We start from the raw sequence: 16848 nt of genomic DNA, 5'->3' as shown, positions 1-16848 counted from the left end.
CTGCTAACTTAAACGGGTTAATACACAGTGCTCTAACTTAAACAAACTGTATCTAAACTTTGCCAGAGAAACCAACAAGAAAACAGAAATGAAAAAAGGAGGAAATAACAGTGCAGTTAAAAGCCCTCTAACTAAAACAGGCTATTTAACAGTAAAAAGAGCCGGGAGGGACAACAAGACCTAACGACAGACGATGGCCAAATGCAAAAAACACAGCACAATAGCGGCAAGAGCTATCTATTTAGTTGTAGACACAATTTAAGGTAAATACTAGAGAAAAAGTTGCAACTTTAAGCAAAAACAAGGTAAAGAAAGATAATACTTGCCCAGAGCTATCAGACGAACACCCAATCTTGTTTAGTGGAAAACGAGATCTGGAGCGGTTTCTGGTGCATGCTGGGATAGGGATTTAGTCATGAGCTGGCAGAGAGCCTCCAGCTTGAAAATAAAGGCCAAGGTGGATCCAAGGATCGGATCTAAACCCCAGCCTAGTAGTAATGAAGGTGAGATAGGACAATACATCAGATATTTGTCCCTAATGGGTCTTTACCACCTGATATTAAGGACATTTCTGGAAATCTGTGTCTCTCTCTCTCTCTTAAAATTAGCACATTTAAATAGAAACATGTATAGTGGCTGTTCTCAGTAGACATCTTAAGTACTTTCTCCATTCCAGAAATGTTAACTGTAATGAAATTTACCAGGATTGCTGCCTACAAGTTAATGTGAGGGAGGGAGACAGAAGAGAGAGAGACAGATTTTCTCCAAGCCAAGGGCATTGTTCTGCATTATAACACTCTCAAACATGTTAGTTAAGCTAATTTCATTAACAAACATTCAGGTCTAAGCACACCAAATAAAAGCTGGATACAATGGACTATTCCATATTTAATTGGATACCTACTTTTCAAAAGTTCTAGCATGTGTATAATTCATTATTTTGCAAACTAGAAAAATACTTACTGGTTGCTTTGCGACCAGACCCCCTCCCCAAAAAAATATATAAAAATAAATAAATAAATAATTTACAGCAGAACCTTTATATACAAACGCATCAAACGTCATTCATTGTATTGTGATTGTTTTCAGACGTACTGTCTCAAACACAGTAAGCTATCACTTATTTTATTTTATTTTATTTAGTTGATACCTGGGTAAGCAGGTAGGTGCAAACCACTTTCCAGTTGTGACCCATTAATTTTTTACCATGAATTCTGTCAACAGTTATTACACTGTTAAGAGTGCTCGTTTGCTTTAACATAGTCTAGGTGATGCAGTTCTTATTTTCTCATTTTCGTACATGAGGAAGTAAGACAGACATATGTAAATATCAAGCTGTTTTTAAATAATTGTATACATTTCATTTAGAGTCACACCACAGCAGCTACCTTCATTGCAACTTTACGCAAAGAACTAACGTACAAAGATGCAAACAAAAAACTGTGAAACAAAACATTCTAAGTGCATGTTGTAATTTCCCGATGCAGCTGTACTTAATATATAAACCATATGTACAGGATATTAACAATTTCTATCTTATGAACTCTGCTATCTTCTGCAAACTCACAGACACACAGCAGACCATATAATATAATATAAAATTCTTCAAGCAACTGCAAATATGCCTTTATGTATATAAACATAACAATGCTATTATTAAACACAGGCATCAAACTTCTGAAAAAGAAATTTCAATCAGCATACATAGCTGAAGCATCACTCATATTAATCTATATTTAGAATGGTTTTGGAAGAATAAAGTGCTGTTTTAAGAAATAATTGAATTTGCATGTTAATAATGCTATTACCTGTAGTTAGGCATATATGCTGAAGCAAATAACTGCCAAATTTGTAAAAAAAAAAAAATATACAGGCTGTTTTACAGTGTAGGCTGCACTGATGCTCAAATTCACACTAGCTTGTGGGAATTTCCCTCCTTTCATCATTGCAGTGGAAAGAACAAAAGAAACAAACAACAAGGCAAAAGTACTGTAGTTTTAGATTTTAAAGGGAAACTTTTCAATGTACTTTCTCAGTGCTGGCTGAATTGGTAGAGCCTTAACTCTTTCTATTCCACATTCTGTCACTATTCTTTTTCTGCAAAGTTCTTGTAGATCTGGTATTCGGCTGCGTCTCAGTGGCTTGGAAAATGATACACGTATCCCTTCATTACAACATAATGGTGTGGTCCTTGTTTTTTCTACACATATTTCTAGTAACCGTACTAAACAGTCTGAGCTGTGGTTTTCAAGCCAAAAGGCACGATCCTTAAAATTAACACGCAGACTGAAAGGACCAGTTTCTGTCTTCACACTAAGGCTGAACAGATGGTTACCTTGTGAGCTGTCTCGGACAAGAAAGGTCCCCATAGGCTCTTCTTTCAGTTTGTCATGTGCCTCTTTCATAGGCAAAGGTCCCCAATAAAATCCACTGACTTGCAAAGTTTGAACACAACGCTCCACAATGTCTCTCTCACTTCCTCGGAATGCTCGATAATGTGTATTTGATGGCAAAGGTAAGATGGACTTGTGCTGGGACTGCCTAGAAAGATCCTCATCTACTTCTGCCACTGTATTCGTGTAGACTTCCCCTCCGACCATCTCAAAGAAAACATCAATCAGGGAACGGTGTCATTCTCAGCTCCATATTCATCTGTAGTCTGTACAAAACAGAAAAGAAAGCCTTTGAAATAATACAGTTGAACTTTCGCACAATTTTTATTATAAAACAGAAAGGAAATATCAGTTTGAGAAGGTACGGCATTTCAGCTTTAAGAGAAGAGCCCACACTATAAACATAATATCACTAGGAATGTTCTGAGTGTATATGTCACAGCAACATGCCAGAAAGCTACAGTGGATTAACTAATCATCCAGTACCTGATGGGAAGCAAAGTCTGAAATTTAAGGAATAGCTTGCATCGGACTATGCTGGGAGAGGGTGCAGTGAGCACCAAGGCTAAATAATATGGTGGTCTGTTGCACTCTAGTATACAGTGTTTTATTCCCAGAACTAGAATTCAGATTTTTTTAATGTTTCTCAGTCTGACTAAAGCCCTTAAAGAATACATCAGCAATCTACTCGTAAGTCAGTTTCAATATCCTAGACTGTAATTTGACATGTCACATTGGTTATTGCATTAGAAGTGTTAAACAGGAATGAGGAACATATATAACTATACATTTGCATACTACACAGGTGAGTCTTTTCCATGACACAAAAATAGCAAACAGTCATTCACAGAGAACTTACCTGCTTCAATAACACTTATGCAACAGTTAAATATTCAACCATATTATAAAAGAAAACAACCTCCACTGATATTCGGGATGACTCAAAGCAGTACACAATCAGGCTCATTAGTGGTAGCAATAATGTCTCTTTTTCCAGCACCATCACATTTAGCAAGATTATTTATATAAACACCAAGCAGCCCCAGTCCCTATCATTCCGTCCTTATATTTGACTCAGCTTCAGTGAGTGTCAGTGGTTTCACACAGTTTCACATCATCTTTTCTCTATGCTTTTTTTCTCTGTTAGAACTTTCACTCAGATTTATATTTTTGGAAACAAACATAGCAGTACTGAGAAACAGTGTAAGAGCATGTGTGTGAATGTGTGTGTGTGGCTGTGTGTGTGTGTGTGTGTGTGTGTGTGTGTGTGTGTGTGTGTGTGTGTGTGTGTGTATATGTTTTGTCTGCAGAATAACCATAATAATTTTTCTCACTGAACATATTAAAAATGTAATATAACATCTATGCTTAGTCTTATCACTCATGAAAGAAAGTTGTAAAGTATTCAGGAACAAAGACCCCCAATCTATGATATTTTTTAAAATCTTAGTAATATTAATTTAGAAAACTGACATAATAAGAAATGTTTTAGTAGAATGCTCTTCTGAAAACTGCTGTGACTGTAAGATTAAAAGGTTGTGGGTTCTATTCCCAAACAAGGAGCTGGGATTCATTCTCCATACTGACACAGTCCTTCAACATAAGGAAGGGTGGTACATACCTGAGGTGTTGTCTTTCAGATGAGAATTTAAACTAAGGTATCATTTGACTGAGTTGGAGGGAAATGCTAAAGTATATAAAAGATCCTAATGCACTTAGTAAAAAAGAGTAGGGGATGCTCCCCACCATCCTAGGCAAATTTTCCCTAGAAGTGTGAATAACACCTTAGATGTCCCCTGGGACTAAATCGGCCAGAATAAATAAATAAATATATAAGTACATAAATAAATACATTTCATGAAGAGGAAATAACCTTTAGGGCAAAATCAGGGATTATTTTGATGTTTTATGACATTTTAATGCTCTCTGGCAAATGACAGGAGATCTGTGAATTTCCCCCTGAAAAGATAGGAATGCTTCAGCATACTATCTCAAAAAGGAGCAATTACAGACATGACTTTAATATCCCACTCAGAAGAATAAGCCAAATGCCCTAAATATGGCATGTATTTTGACCTAATTATGACCATATCAGCAAAGTTATATAAATGACTGATGTTTTAGCTCAGAGGGTAAAGGCTGTGCATTGCTTGTGAGCTTCATCTTGTGGTCCTGTGTTCGGTTCTTTCAGTCTCCCTTTGCCTACAATGTGCCTTTCTGCCCTGTTAACAAACAAATGCATTAAAAAAAAATACTTGTGTGTAAGACCATTCAGCAAAAGAGAAGGCCTCCAATTATTAAATGAAAAAGAAAGGTAATAAATAAGGCGGACATAATAAAGCAGGAGTCAAATAGCAGATACCTAGGAGATTTAGACCGAAAAGAATATGGCAAAATACATAAATGTGTACAGACACATTTCCAAACCATAGTTTGTCAAATCATTGCATTAAATATGTACATTTCTCATACAAATGAAATTATTTCAGCATAATGCAGTCAGATTCTAAGCTGAGATCATGCCATATTCTGTATAAACTTAGTACTGTAATGTAGAGATGTAAGAGTTAACTCTAACTTTTTCTCTTCTGACTTGCCTACCTCTCATGGGAATTATATTTAGGCAAGTGAATGCCGGCATTATTAAATCACCCTCTTGAAAGCCTGGACCAGGGCTGGAATTAGGTGAAATGGAGCCTTAAATAAAGGACTCTGTTATGGCTCCAAATCCTGCTGTCTTCTGTTCCAACACCCTGGGATCCACCAGTGCTTCCTAATCCACTCCAATTCTGGCCTTCCCACTCCACCCAGACTGCTTTTTTCTTGTCTTCTCATGTTCTTATCGTACTTTTCATTTTTTTCTGCATTCTGTTAACACACAGTAACTGGCCAAGACTAACTGTGGAGAAAATAATTGAATTAACCCTTAGGGTCTGAGGGGTACTGTCAGAAGCCATTTGTTTGCTTAGGTGCTCTGAGGAGCATGTAAGATATTTTTTCCAACTATTAGATTCAGTCATGGCCTGAACAAAAATCATCACTTAGGAATGGAATTCAGTCTTTTTTTTCTTACAAGGAATAAATAAGCTGTGTCGAAAACAGTGTTCCAAGCTGACAAAATAGCAGTTACCAATGGACAGAGTGGTGCAGAGGGATGGTGCTCTGAGTGTGCCTGGTGACTGGGGTTTGATTAGCAATCCTGGCACAGTAGGAGCCAGGTAAGGTGGGAGAAGAGTGAAGGCATGTGGCCTGCTCATCTCTTCTGCGGAGGTGCACTCACAAGCACACCAAGCAGTACAACTTTCCTGTGGTGGAGACCAAGAAAACCAACTTCTATGGTTCAATAGCTGGGGCAGGGCCACATGAAGGGAACATTCCTTGTGGAAGTGGAGGGACATCCTTCAAAGATAGCTCACCGTACTTTCCAAACACTGCATTACATCAAGTGTTTGCATGGAAGGTTATGGAGAAACATAACAAAAGGAAAAAAACACAAACCACCCTTGATGGCTTTGCATGATAGCTCCTCACAATCACTACTTGCACTGTTGATGGGGAAATAGTGAGCCACCAAAGTGGTGGTGGGGGCATAAATGAGCAAAATAAATAAATAAAATAAATAAAGTGAGAATGTTACAAGTGCCTCATGTACACAGACAACCCTCTCCTCCTACCACCAAACACTAATACATGCAAGAGATGCAGTTATACAGCCAAACTGGAGGCTAAGCTCTCTCAACCCAAGACTGAATAAGACAGTCAAGAGGAGAAGGGAAATACTTACATCACACCACCAGTCTCACATAGACCCATTAAACCAGCACTGGCAAAAAACACACATAAATACACAAAAACATACTTGGAGGCTCTAAATAAAAATCTGCAAAAGCAACAGAGACCTCCAAAGCAGACATCCAAGCAACCTCCATTCCCAACACAAACCATGAAACATATAATTCACAAAACCAGTGTGCCACACAATCACAGCCCTTAAGGCAAAATAACATACCCAACATACTAGTAATAGGTGACTCTATAGTCAGGCACACTGACGTCCCACTCACTAGGCTGAATAAGAAGAAGGTTACTGTTATCTGCCTGTCGGGTGCCAGGATCCGCCACATAACACAAGCACTCAGGTCACTCCAGAACAAGTACAAATATGACTCTGTCATTGTCCATGTTGGTGTGAATGACCTGAGCCATACCTCCCTGGGCTACATGAAAAGAGACATGGAAAAGCTCTCTGATCACGTAGCCCAGGCCGGTATGACCCTGACCCTGAGTAGCATCCTGCCCTCACCAAGAATGATATCTCGGTATAAAGAAAAAAATATCAATTTCAACAATTGGCTAAGTTTCTGGTGTCACTCAAATGGTATCCAGTGTCTGTCCACCTGGGATGCTCGATAAGCCACGTTGCTTTGCTAGAGATGACTTGCACCTGTCACCCTTAGGTTTTCGAATACTGGCCAAGGCTCTTGCCACCCCCATAGTGCCTTTCTTAGGCAAGGCTCAAAAGACAAACCCACCACCGTAAATAGCACAAGTAACAAAAAACTGAGGGTAATGCTACTGAATGCCAGAAGTCTAAACCTCAAAATGCACGCACTTGAGGCACTCCTTAGTATGGAGAAAATTGATATATGTGCAGTAACAGAAACCTGGTTTAAGGCTCCAGAGAGCACCCCAGCACTACCAGGCTACAATTCATACCATACATTTCAGCCACAGAACACGGATCAAAATACAAAAGGTGGGGGTGTATCCATATTCATCAAGGATACCCACACCTCCAGGTTAGTGGCACAGCACGATGCTTCAGAGATCATCCACGTGCAACTAACAATGAGCAAAACTGCAATTCAAATTGCAGCTTGCTACAGATCACCCAACATGTCCCAAGACCCCCATTCCACATTTCTGGAAACACTGGGAAACATAAAGATCCTACCAAACACCCTAATATTGGGTGATTTCAATTACCCAAACATTAACTGGGAGAACTACTCAATTACTAACTCCCTTGCCCAACATTTCCTAGAATTTATAAATTCAAATGCCCTGGATCAACTGGTCAACACTCCCACCAGAGGTGACAACATATTGGACTTGATCATCACCAACATAGGCAACCATTGTTCCACACCGGAGGTCAATCCCTCGCTAGTTAGATCTGACCATAAACAAATCACTTTGGATATCCACATTCCACCCCCACTCCCGGACAAGGAAACCACTGTGAAAAACTTTTCAAAAGCAAACTTCACGTTACTTAAGACTGAGGTGAAAAGTTTCAAAGCCCCCAGGCTAAAGGATAATGCTGTCCAAGCTGCAAAATCCTTTACTAATGCATTCTATGGGCACCTACAAGAATGCTATTCCAAGCAAAGCCAAGACTCACTCTTCCAAGAAAAGGAAACCAGTCTGGTGCACCCCTGCCATAAACAAGTTATACAATAGAAGGAGGAAACTAGTACAGAAAATAGTAAAATCCCAAGAAGGGAAGTCATCCCTGATCAGTATCAGCAAGAAACTATAATCCCTCATAAAATCATCCAAGGCGAGCTTTGAAAGAAAAATTGCCAAGGACTCCAAAGATAACCACAAGGCATTCTTTAGCTATGTCAAGAATCTAAGTGGCAATGCTCAGATCTGCTCGGAGTTACTGCAGAATGGCACAAAATACACTGAACCGACCGATATCACCAACATCCTGGCAAACAGGTTCAGTGGAAACTTCACCCCCCTCTCACCTTCAAAATGGCCCATAACCATACCAGAATGTAGAGCCCCCAAAGCCAGAAACACAATGGGACCGGTCAGTATCCCAGGCTGCATCCTACATGAGCTCAAAGATGAGCTAACCCCTCACCTAAACACACTGTTCAAACTCAGCCTCTCCACAGGCTACGTACCATAGAGTGGTGCACGGCAACAGTTATTCTGCTCCACAAAGGTGGAGCCACAACAGACCCTGGGAACTATCGCCCTATAAGCCTGACTAGCTTGGTCTGCAAGGCTATGGAGTGCATCATCATGGAACTCATTAACAGAGACATTGGGAACCTCCAAACACTGGACCCTACCCAGTTCGGCTTTGTTCAGAGCAGATCATGCCTCCTAAACCTGGTGGACTTCTTTGAGACAGTTACCAAGGCTATAGACGAAGGAAAGGTAGTACACACAGCCTACCTAGACCTCGCAAAGGCCTTCAACACCATTCCCCATTGTGGTATTATAGACAAGCTCACCAGCCTGAACATAAACCCCTACGTCACAAGATGGGTTGCCAACTGGCTCCTGGACAGAACCCACATGGTGAGAGTTTCAGGAGCTAGGTCCAACTCTAAACCGGTTACAAGTGGCATTCTCCAGGGCTCAGTCCTAGGACCCCTCCTGTTCGGCATATACTTCTCAGAGGTACAGGCAAGCAAAGGAGGACTATGGCTGACAAAGTTCACAGACGACTGCATACTAGGGGCTATAATTGACTCTCCAGCTGACACAGACATCCTCCAAAAGGGTCTCACTGAGACGGATATCTGTTGTCAAAATTATGGCCTCAAGCTAAATGCCAAAAAGTGCATAGTCATCCCCTTTGGAAAAAATAAAGTACCCACAAACTACCACATAGGTGGTAGTCCCCTAAATATGGAAGACATAATAAGGGATCTGGGGACCCAAGTAGATAGCAATCTCTCCTTTGATAATCACATTGCCAAAGTGGTTAGAAAATCCTTTTATGTGGCCCACCTAATCACAAAAGGGTTCTCATCCAGATCAAAAGAGGTCATTGTGCCCCTCTACCCATCACTCATCAGACCCATCATAGAGTACAATGCCCTATTTGGGATGTACCTTACAAGACACCTGCAACAGCTGGAAAGACCAAGTACCTCACGAAGAGGATCACTGGCCTCAAACAGATGCCCTATGCAGCTCAAATGAAGAAACTCTAGCTGTACTCGGTTGCATACCGCCTACTCAGAGGTGATCTCTGCCTGACATACAAGGTCATGTCCAACCCAGAATTGATGGACATGCTCCACCTAAAGAAAACCATATCCCCTCGAGCCACACGCTCTAGGGATATAAACCTCACCACAACAATAAATAGGACATGCTGGAGGGATAGATTTCTGTCCCAGAGACTTCCCATTCTTTAGAACAAGATTCCAGTCTACATTAGGCAGAGCTCCTCGCTAACACTCTTCAAGAGAAACCTTGACGAGTGGATGGGAAACAGAAAGTTTACCCCGGGGATCACTTCAGTGGCTCTGCTGGACAGAGGCACAGGGAACTAATCTAAGGGGGTGGTGAAAGCCAACACATTCTGGCTAGGCTTATAAATGCCTTCGGACAGATAGCCTAGTACCTACCTATGAATCTGTGAGAAGACAAATACTTGCAGTGACATGCATGTCATATTGGGGAATAATGCCTGCCGGTATTGATTTACAACAGTTACCCCCCCCCCCCAATGCACAGTATCTAGTCTGGCCCAAACCCGCCCAACAGTCTGCACATGGCCATTTTTTTCTCTAGACTTTAATAAACTTGAAGACAGTTTGGTAGTCCGCATGAATATTCATCCGGTATTTCCGGCATTTGGTAAACATAAAAACGGGAACATTTTAAAGTAGATGGCTGGTTATACTGACTAGCGTAATATGTTTCTTTTTTTTGTTTGTTTGTTTTTTTTTCTCCTAGTATTTATATCATACTAAGTAAGTTCTGGTTCTGCGATATACCGCATATGAAAGGAAATGCTTGTATTACTTTACAAATGTTCAATCAGTTTGTGAATGCTACAGCTCCATAGCTGCTAACTTTCCATTTCTAGAATGTGGAACATTTAGCAACTAGTCAAATTTCTTTATACCTAGTGTTTAGCCAAGGCCCTTGAATGTGCTTCTGCACTGAACGCAGAACGTTCATCAGAATGAAGTAGGCATGGTTGACTAAAGGAAAACAGTCATTACCCAAAGTTTACCTAGCAGCATATATTGTCTCTAGCTGCACAGTTCTTACACTTGTTTTATATTACACTACCAGATTTTGCATACTAGTTAAATGGTACATTAGCAAGACTTGATGGTAGCGGCATAAAAGCAGCAGTCATCACAGTTTCTAACCAAAATTCAAGATACAGTGCTTCATTATGAAAGACTAGTTCCAAATGTAATTCTAAACAGAACTGTAAAACTGTAAAGCAGTCTTTCATTATGATAAGCAGCAATGGCAAAGCAGTGTTTCATTATGTCAAGTCCACGTGTTTGGTTTTAAACTGTGGCATCTAATGCTTTATTTTGGAGTTTTGTGGATTTTAATAGACAGTTTAGCATGTACAAAGTTTATGTAATCTAGAGTTTGATACTCAAGCTCACAATTACTTTTTTCCTGCGCTTTTAATCTGTTTTGATAAAACGTACAGATATCCTACACATACTGCTTGCACTTTTTTTGATGAGCTGATACACTAGCTCACAAATATTACTTTTTTCCCTGCGCTTTTGAAAGTGGGCAAGCCCCCCTGCATCCCCCGTATATATAAATATAAATAAAACCAACTCTGAGATCGCACTACTTTTAGGAAGAAGAATTAGCCAATGAATATTCAGCATATATTATGTCGGTCATGCATCATTTGCCTACTACATCACAGCCATTGGTCATGTCAATCAATCTGGCCATGCCCATTCCTGTGCGAAATGGACGGCGGGGGGTACTGTTGTAAAACATCTCCGTGTCTGCCTCTCTATGCCTCAAAAAAGAAATGATAGTCACTTAGTCACTTAGTACATCCTCTTGTGTTAGAATTGGATGAAAGTAAAAAAACATTTTCTTGGCCATTTTGGCTCACATGCTGACACTGTGAACAAGTTTCTGTATCTGATTTGTCTGACTTTTTAACAGGAGAACAACAAGTTTCTCTATCAGATTTGTCTGGCTTCTTAACAGCAGCTTAATTACCCCCCCCCCCCCCAACCCAACTCTTCTGTTGTAGTTTTAAAAGCCAGTGTCTGTGGCTTTTGGTCATTTTGGTAATCTGACTACATAAGCTCCCTCCCTCTTTGATTGCTATTGTCACTGTAAACTAAGTACTTTTCCCACCTATTGGGTTATGTAGACCCAGAAAAACTGAGTCAGCACTCAACAATCCAGTACTGCTGAAGTTAACCTCCCCATTACAAATCATTTTCATACAGCTCCCATCTGCTTAGCATCCTTGCCATAATCTTAGAGGGTCCTGAATAAATCCAGTGACATCCTTGGCAGATAAAAGATTTTTATTTACTGTTTTGCACTGCTTTATTTCCTGATTCTTTACACCTTAAATGGTTTTCAAGTACACTGATATTGTCCTGTCTGATTGCTGACAGCTGCACTTTTGAGAAGCTTTACTGACAGTGTCGCTGTGTAATTTGATACTTTGTATTTTTGTTGGCACTTAATTGTTGTATTCCTGCAAGTTTGGCCCTGCAGTCCCAAATGCACTCTTTCAAAACAACACCCACATCAACACATATAGCCAAATCTCATGGAGTCTCTACTTCTAAGCCTATAAGGCAAGCCACCACATAATCCAACCTTCTGGTCATTGGAGACTCCATCATGAGACACACTGATGTTCCTCTAACCAGGCTGAGTAAGGAGAAAGTCACAGTCAGTTGTTTATCAGGGGCTAGGATCCACTACATTACACACAAACTCAGGTCATTCGACCACAAGTACCAGTATGACTCAGTCATAGTATATGTGGGTGTAAATGACCTGAGATGTACCTCCATAGAGTATATGAAAAGAGACATCACAAAACTCTTGGAATACATGACCCAGGCTGCTATGAGCTTAGCATAGAGCAGCATTTTACCTTCTCCAAGGATGATGCCACAGTAAGAACAAAAGATGACTGACTTTAATAACTGGCTTAGCTTCTGGTGTCATTCTATGGGGGTGCAATATTTGTCAGTATAGAAGGAGATGCTCAACAAGTCATGCTGCTTTGCCAGGGATGGTCTGCACTTCTCCCATCTAGTCTTTCGAATATTAGCTAAAACATTGTCTTTCCCCATAGTGCCTTTTTTAGGCAATGCCAAACTGAAAGTACTTCCAACATAACAAATCAAAACAAATAAAATATAAAGGTATTACTGCTCAATCCTTGGAGTCTAAACAAAAAGACTCCACTCTCTAGAAGCTCTCTTCACCCTAGAGAATGTTGACGTCTGTGCGGTCACTAAGACATGGTTTAAAGCCAACAGTGCAAGGTTATAATATCTTCCACACATTTAGACCAGCTATTACACAAACAGGGACTAAAGGCAAAGGTGTATTGATTTACATCAAAAATAAATATTACCTCAAGGCTGGTCAAACAGTACAATGCACTTCAGCCACTCCATGTTCAAATCATCATAGGTAAAATCCAGTACCATTCCTTGCAAGCTATAGGTGCCCATCTATGACTCAGCAAACCCATGCCATGTATTTAAACTTATTGGAAATACTCACCATCCAACCCAATACTATATTCATGGAGGACTTTACTTACCCCACTATTAACTGGGAATCCTATACAACACCAAACACATAGGCACAGAGATTCCTGAATTTTGTAAACACAAACTCCCCCTAGACTAGATTGTCAATACTCCAACCAGGTGTGCAACCATACTGGATCTGTTCCTCACTTATATGGGAGAGTGCTGCACACCCCCTATTGTAATGTCTTCCCTGGTAAGGTCAGACCACAAAATGGCCTCCTTTGAAGTAAAAATAAAACTTGAACCCTCAGCTAACCCTGAAATATTCAGGAACTACTCTAAGGTTAATTTCCTGCTGTTAAGTGATAACCTGACAAAATTTCAAGCCCCCATAAACCCTGAGAACACTCCTGCCTATGTAGAACTGTTCACAGTAATCCTATACAAGCATATTAATAGCTGCATAGAGGCAGCTGTACCCACCAGGAAGAAGAACAGAACTAACTCAAAATATAAGCCAACATGGTGGAATCACAAAATCAATAGGCTGTATAACAGAAGGAAGAAAATCATGGCAAAAATTAGGACCTGCAGCACCCAGCAGGATAAAAGCACTCTCAACAAACTAAACAAACAACAAGGAGGACAACTAAAGTCTACCAAAGCCAAATTTGGCATCCCAGGCCAAGGACAACCACAAGGCATTCTTAGCTATGTCTGCAACCTCAAAGCCAGTACACAATTGTGTGCAAAGCTTATTGTAAATGGAGCCACCTACATTCAGCCAGAAGATATAGCAAATCTGCTGGCCAACAAATTTAGCTCCTTTACCCTCTCACCCTCTCAACCTTCCCTCAGGAAATGCCATCAAATATAACTCCCCCTGCTATCACTAGGGAGCATGTCCTTAATGCTCTCTCTAAAGCCAAGAACACTGCATCAGTGGGCCCATACAATATCCCAGGATGCCTTCTAAATAGCATGAAACATGACCTATCAGGCCCTCTGGAATTGCTATTTAGCTGTAATCTCCAAACAGGCTTTGTGCCTCATGAATGGAGAACAGCAACAGTCATCCGTCTGCACAAAGGTGGGCCATCTATAGATCCTGGAAACTACAGACCCATAAGTCTCACTAATCTTATATGCAAAGCCATGAAAAGAATTATCATGGAAATGATCAATAATTATATAGTAAACCTCCAGACACTGGATCCAACTCAGTTTGATTTCTTTAACGGCAGGTCATGCTTACTCAACTTGGTGGACTTCTTTCAGAAAGTCACCAAAGCAATGGATGAGGGCAAAATGGTTCACACTGCCTACCTTGACTTGGCCAAGGCATTTGACATAATACCTCATTTGGGCATTGTTGACAAACTCAGGAGATTAGGTGCAAACCTGTATGTCACCCAGTGGATAGCCAACTGGCTCAAAGACAGGACCCTTGAAGTTAGAATTGGGGAGTCCACCTCTACAAAGAGGCCAGTCTCAAGGGATTGGTCCTTGGACTGCTCCTTTTTAGCATTTGTCTTGTGCAGACCACCTGAAGGCCCCTTCCCTGTATTATGTCTTCTACAGGCTTTTGGGGGAGACCTATGCTTGCCATACAGGGCATTGTCAGACCTCACTCTGATGGACCTCCTGCACATCCACAAAGTAAACAGCACCAGAATTACCCATTCTAAAGGCTTAAACCTTGCCTGTGATATAAATAGGACCTGCTGGACAGACAGATATGTATCCCAGATACTAACCCATCCCTGGAACAGACTCCCCATCCATGAGAAGAAGAGTTCCTCCCTAACCCAATTTAAATGTAACTTGGACACATGGATGAGGAACAGGAAATTCATACCTGGCTTGGCACCTGTGTCTCTGATAGACACAGGCAATCTGTAAATGGTTCATCTCCCAGTTCCCTGCTTGTACATGTTTCATCTCCCAAGCTTTGTTTACAGTTATGAAGGGTGCTAGAACTTGTCAGAGATTTGAGATGCATGGCTAGGCTTAAAACAGCCCTTGTGGTTGTTAGCCTAGTAAACACATATGAACCTACAAAGGCGCCCAGTAAATCACCCTTATTAGTTTGAGCCCTTAACAGTCTTCTAACCTCAATACACTAATCAAAAGACTGGACACTATGGATCTGCAATCTCCTAATTTCTTTGTAGGCAGCTTGGAGAATATGGGCACCTTGAGACAATTTTTCAGTTGTCTCATGCTTACTGATAATCACTAAATCCTTAAAGAAGCAGGCGCAGTATGTGAGAGATCTACTTACACAATGACAATGGAGACTAAACTCTCACATGCAAGCACACATCAGGTTGTCAAAACCATGCATACAATACCCACCTCACATAGCACACAGTACTCACACAGATTATCATATGCTGAGGCACTTAAAAGCAATCTATCTAAACAACAATGACTGCCTAGACTGTCTTTGTCAAAGCTATGTCATAGCAAGCCCAAAGGCACTCAGAAAAAGAAACATCTACCACCACACATACTAGCATTCTCAGTGGAACCCCAAACACTAAGCCCCTAAGGCAAGCAAGCACACTTTCCAGGCAGGGGCTCCATTGTAATATATGCTTATGCCCCTCTAACCAGGCTGAACAAGGAGAAGATACCTGTCAGATGCTTATCTGGAGCCAGGGTCCTCCAAATCACACATGCACTCAAGTCGTTATGCCACAGGTACCAGTATGATTCCATCATAGTCCATGAAGTTGTAAATGACCTGAGATGTCCCTTACTCTATATGAAGTGAGACATTATGGAGCTTTCAGATTGTGTGCCTCAGGCTGGTATGAGCCTAGCACTGAGTAGCATATTACCATTACTGAAGATTATGCCACAATCTGAGCAAAAAAATGATTGATTTCAACAATTGCTTCTCTTTCTGGTGTTATTGTAAGGGGATCCAATATTAGTCAGCTTGTGGGGACATGGTTAACAGACCACATTGTTTTGCCAAGGATGGTCTCCACCTTTCCCCCTCTAGGTTTTTGAATACTGACTAAAACTTTATCTACTTCAACAGTGCCTTTTTTCAGGCAATGTCAAAATGACAAACCTATCAGCATAGCAAAATCCACTCAACTGAACTGCAAGGTGTTGCTGCTCAATGCCAGAAACCTAAATAAAAAACTACACTCCCCTCCAAGCCCTCCTCACACTTGAGAATACAGACATCTGTACAGTTACTGAGACATGGCTTAAAGAGGCAGAGTATACTGGCAGTGCAAGGTTTCAGTGCCCTCCACACTCCCCTCCAAGCCCTCCTCACACTTGAGAATACAGACATCTGTACAGTTACTGAGACATGGCTTAAAGAGGCAGAGTATACTGGCAGTGTAAGGTTTCAGTGCCCTCCACACTTTTAGACCAGTAGCTGCACAGACAAGGGCTAAATGTGGAGGTGTCTCGATATATATCAATAATAAGCATACCTCTAGGATTGTCAAACAGGATGACATGGATTTTGTCTATGTACAGGTCACCACAGAAAAAATCCCCTACCATATCATAGCTATAGGTCACCTACTATGTCCCAAGAAGCTAACAATTCACATCTGGACCTACTGGGAGACACTTACCATCCAACCTAATACCTTACTCATGGGAGACTTTAATTATCCCAGTATAGACTGGGAATCCTACACAGCCCCACATTTACAGGCACAGAAATTGTGGACTTTGTGCATATAAACATCCTCGACCAAACAGTGAATACACCCATTAGAGGCTCCAACATACTGGACCTCGTGCTCACAAATATGGAAGAACACTGTGCACCCCCCCCCCCCAATTGTCTCATCCATGCTGGTAAGGTCCGACCATAAAGCTGTCTCGTTTGAAATCAAAATCAGTTCTGTAATCCCATTAAAATCAGTAACATAAACTATTCCAAGACAAATTACTTATTATTAAGTAATGGTTTGTCAAAATTCAAT

At 40.8% G+C, this 16848-nt stretch overlaps 1 protein-coding gene across 2 annotated transcripts in view; it reads right to left on the bottom strand.

Moving 5' to 3' along the window:
• Positions 1–1604: 1604 nt before the first annotated feature.
• Positions 1605–16848, bottom strand: part of LOC122804578 (suppressor of cytokine signaling 1-like) — a 625285-nt gene continuing 610041 nt past the window's right edge. Inside the window, exons 1-2 of one of the 2 annotated variants that reach the window (XM_044074538.1) lie at positions 3253–3482; positions 1605–2659 (exon numbers count right to left, since the gene is read on the bottom strand). In XM_044074538.1, coding sequence (XP_043930473.1) covers positions 1998–2600 — 603 coding nt within the window. In that variant the 5' untranslated portion in view covers positions 2601–2659; positions 3253–3482 and the 3' untranslated portion in view covers positions 1605–1997. Of the gene's footprint in view, positions 2660–3252; positions 3483–16848 lie in introns of those variants that run through there. The other variant, XM_044074529.1, reaches the window with a different exon arrangement.

Source organism: Protopterus annectens, chromosome 1.part1 (genome assembly GCF_019279795.1).
Source record: "Protopterus annectens isolate FY-2018-M chromosome 1.part1, PAN1.0, whole genome shotgun sequence".
Taxonomy (NCBI): Eukaryota; Metazoa; Chordata; order Ceratodontiformes; family Protopteridae; genus Protopterus; species Protopterus annectens.
The sequence above is the reverse complement of the archived record's forward strand: the minus strand, read 5'-3'. Positions and strand labels throughout refer to the sequence as shown.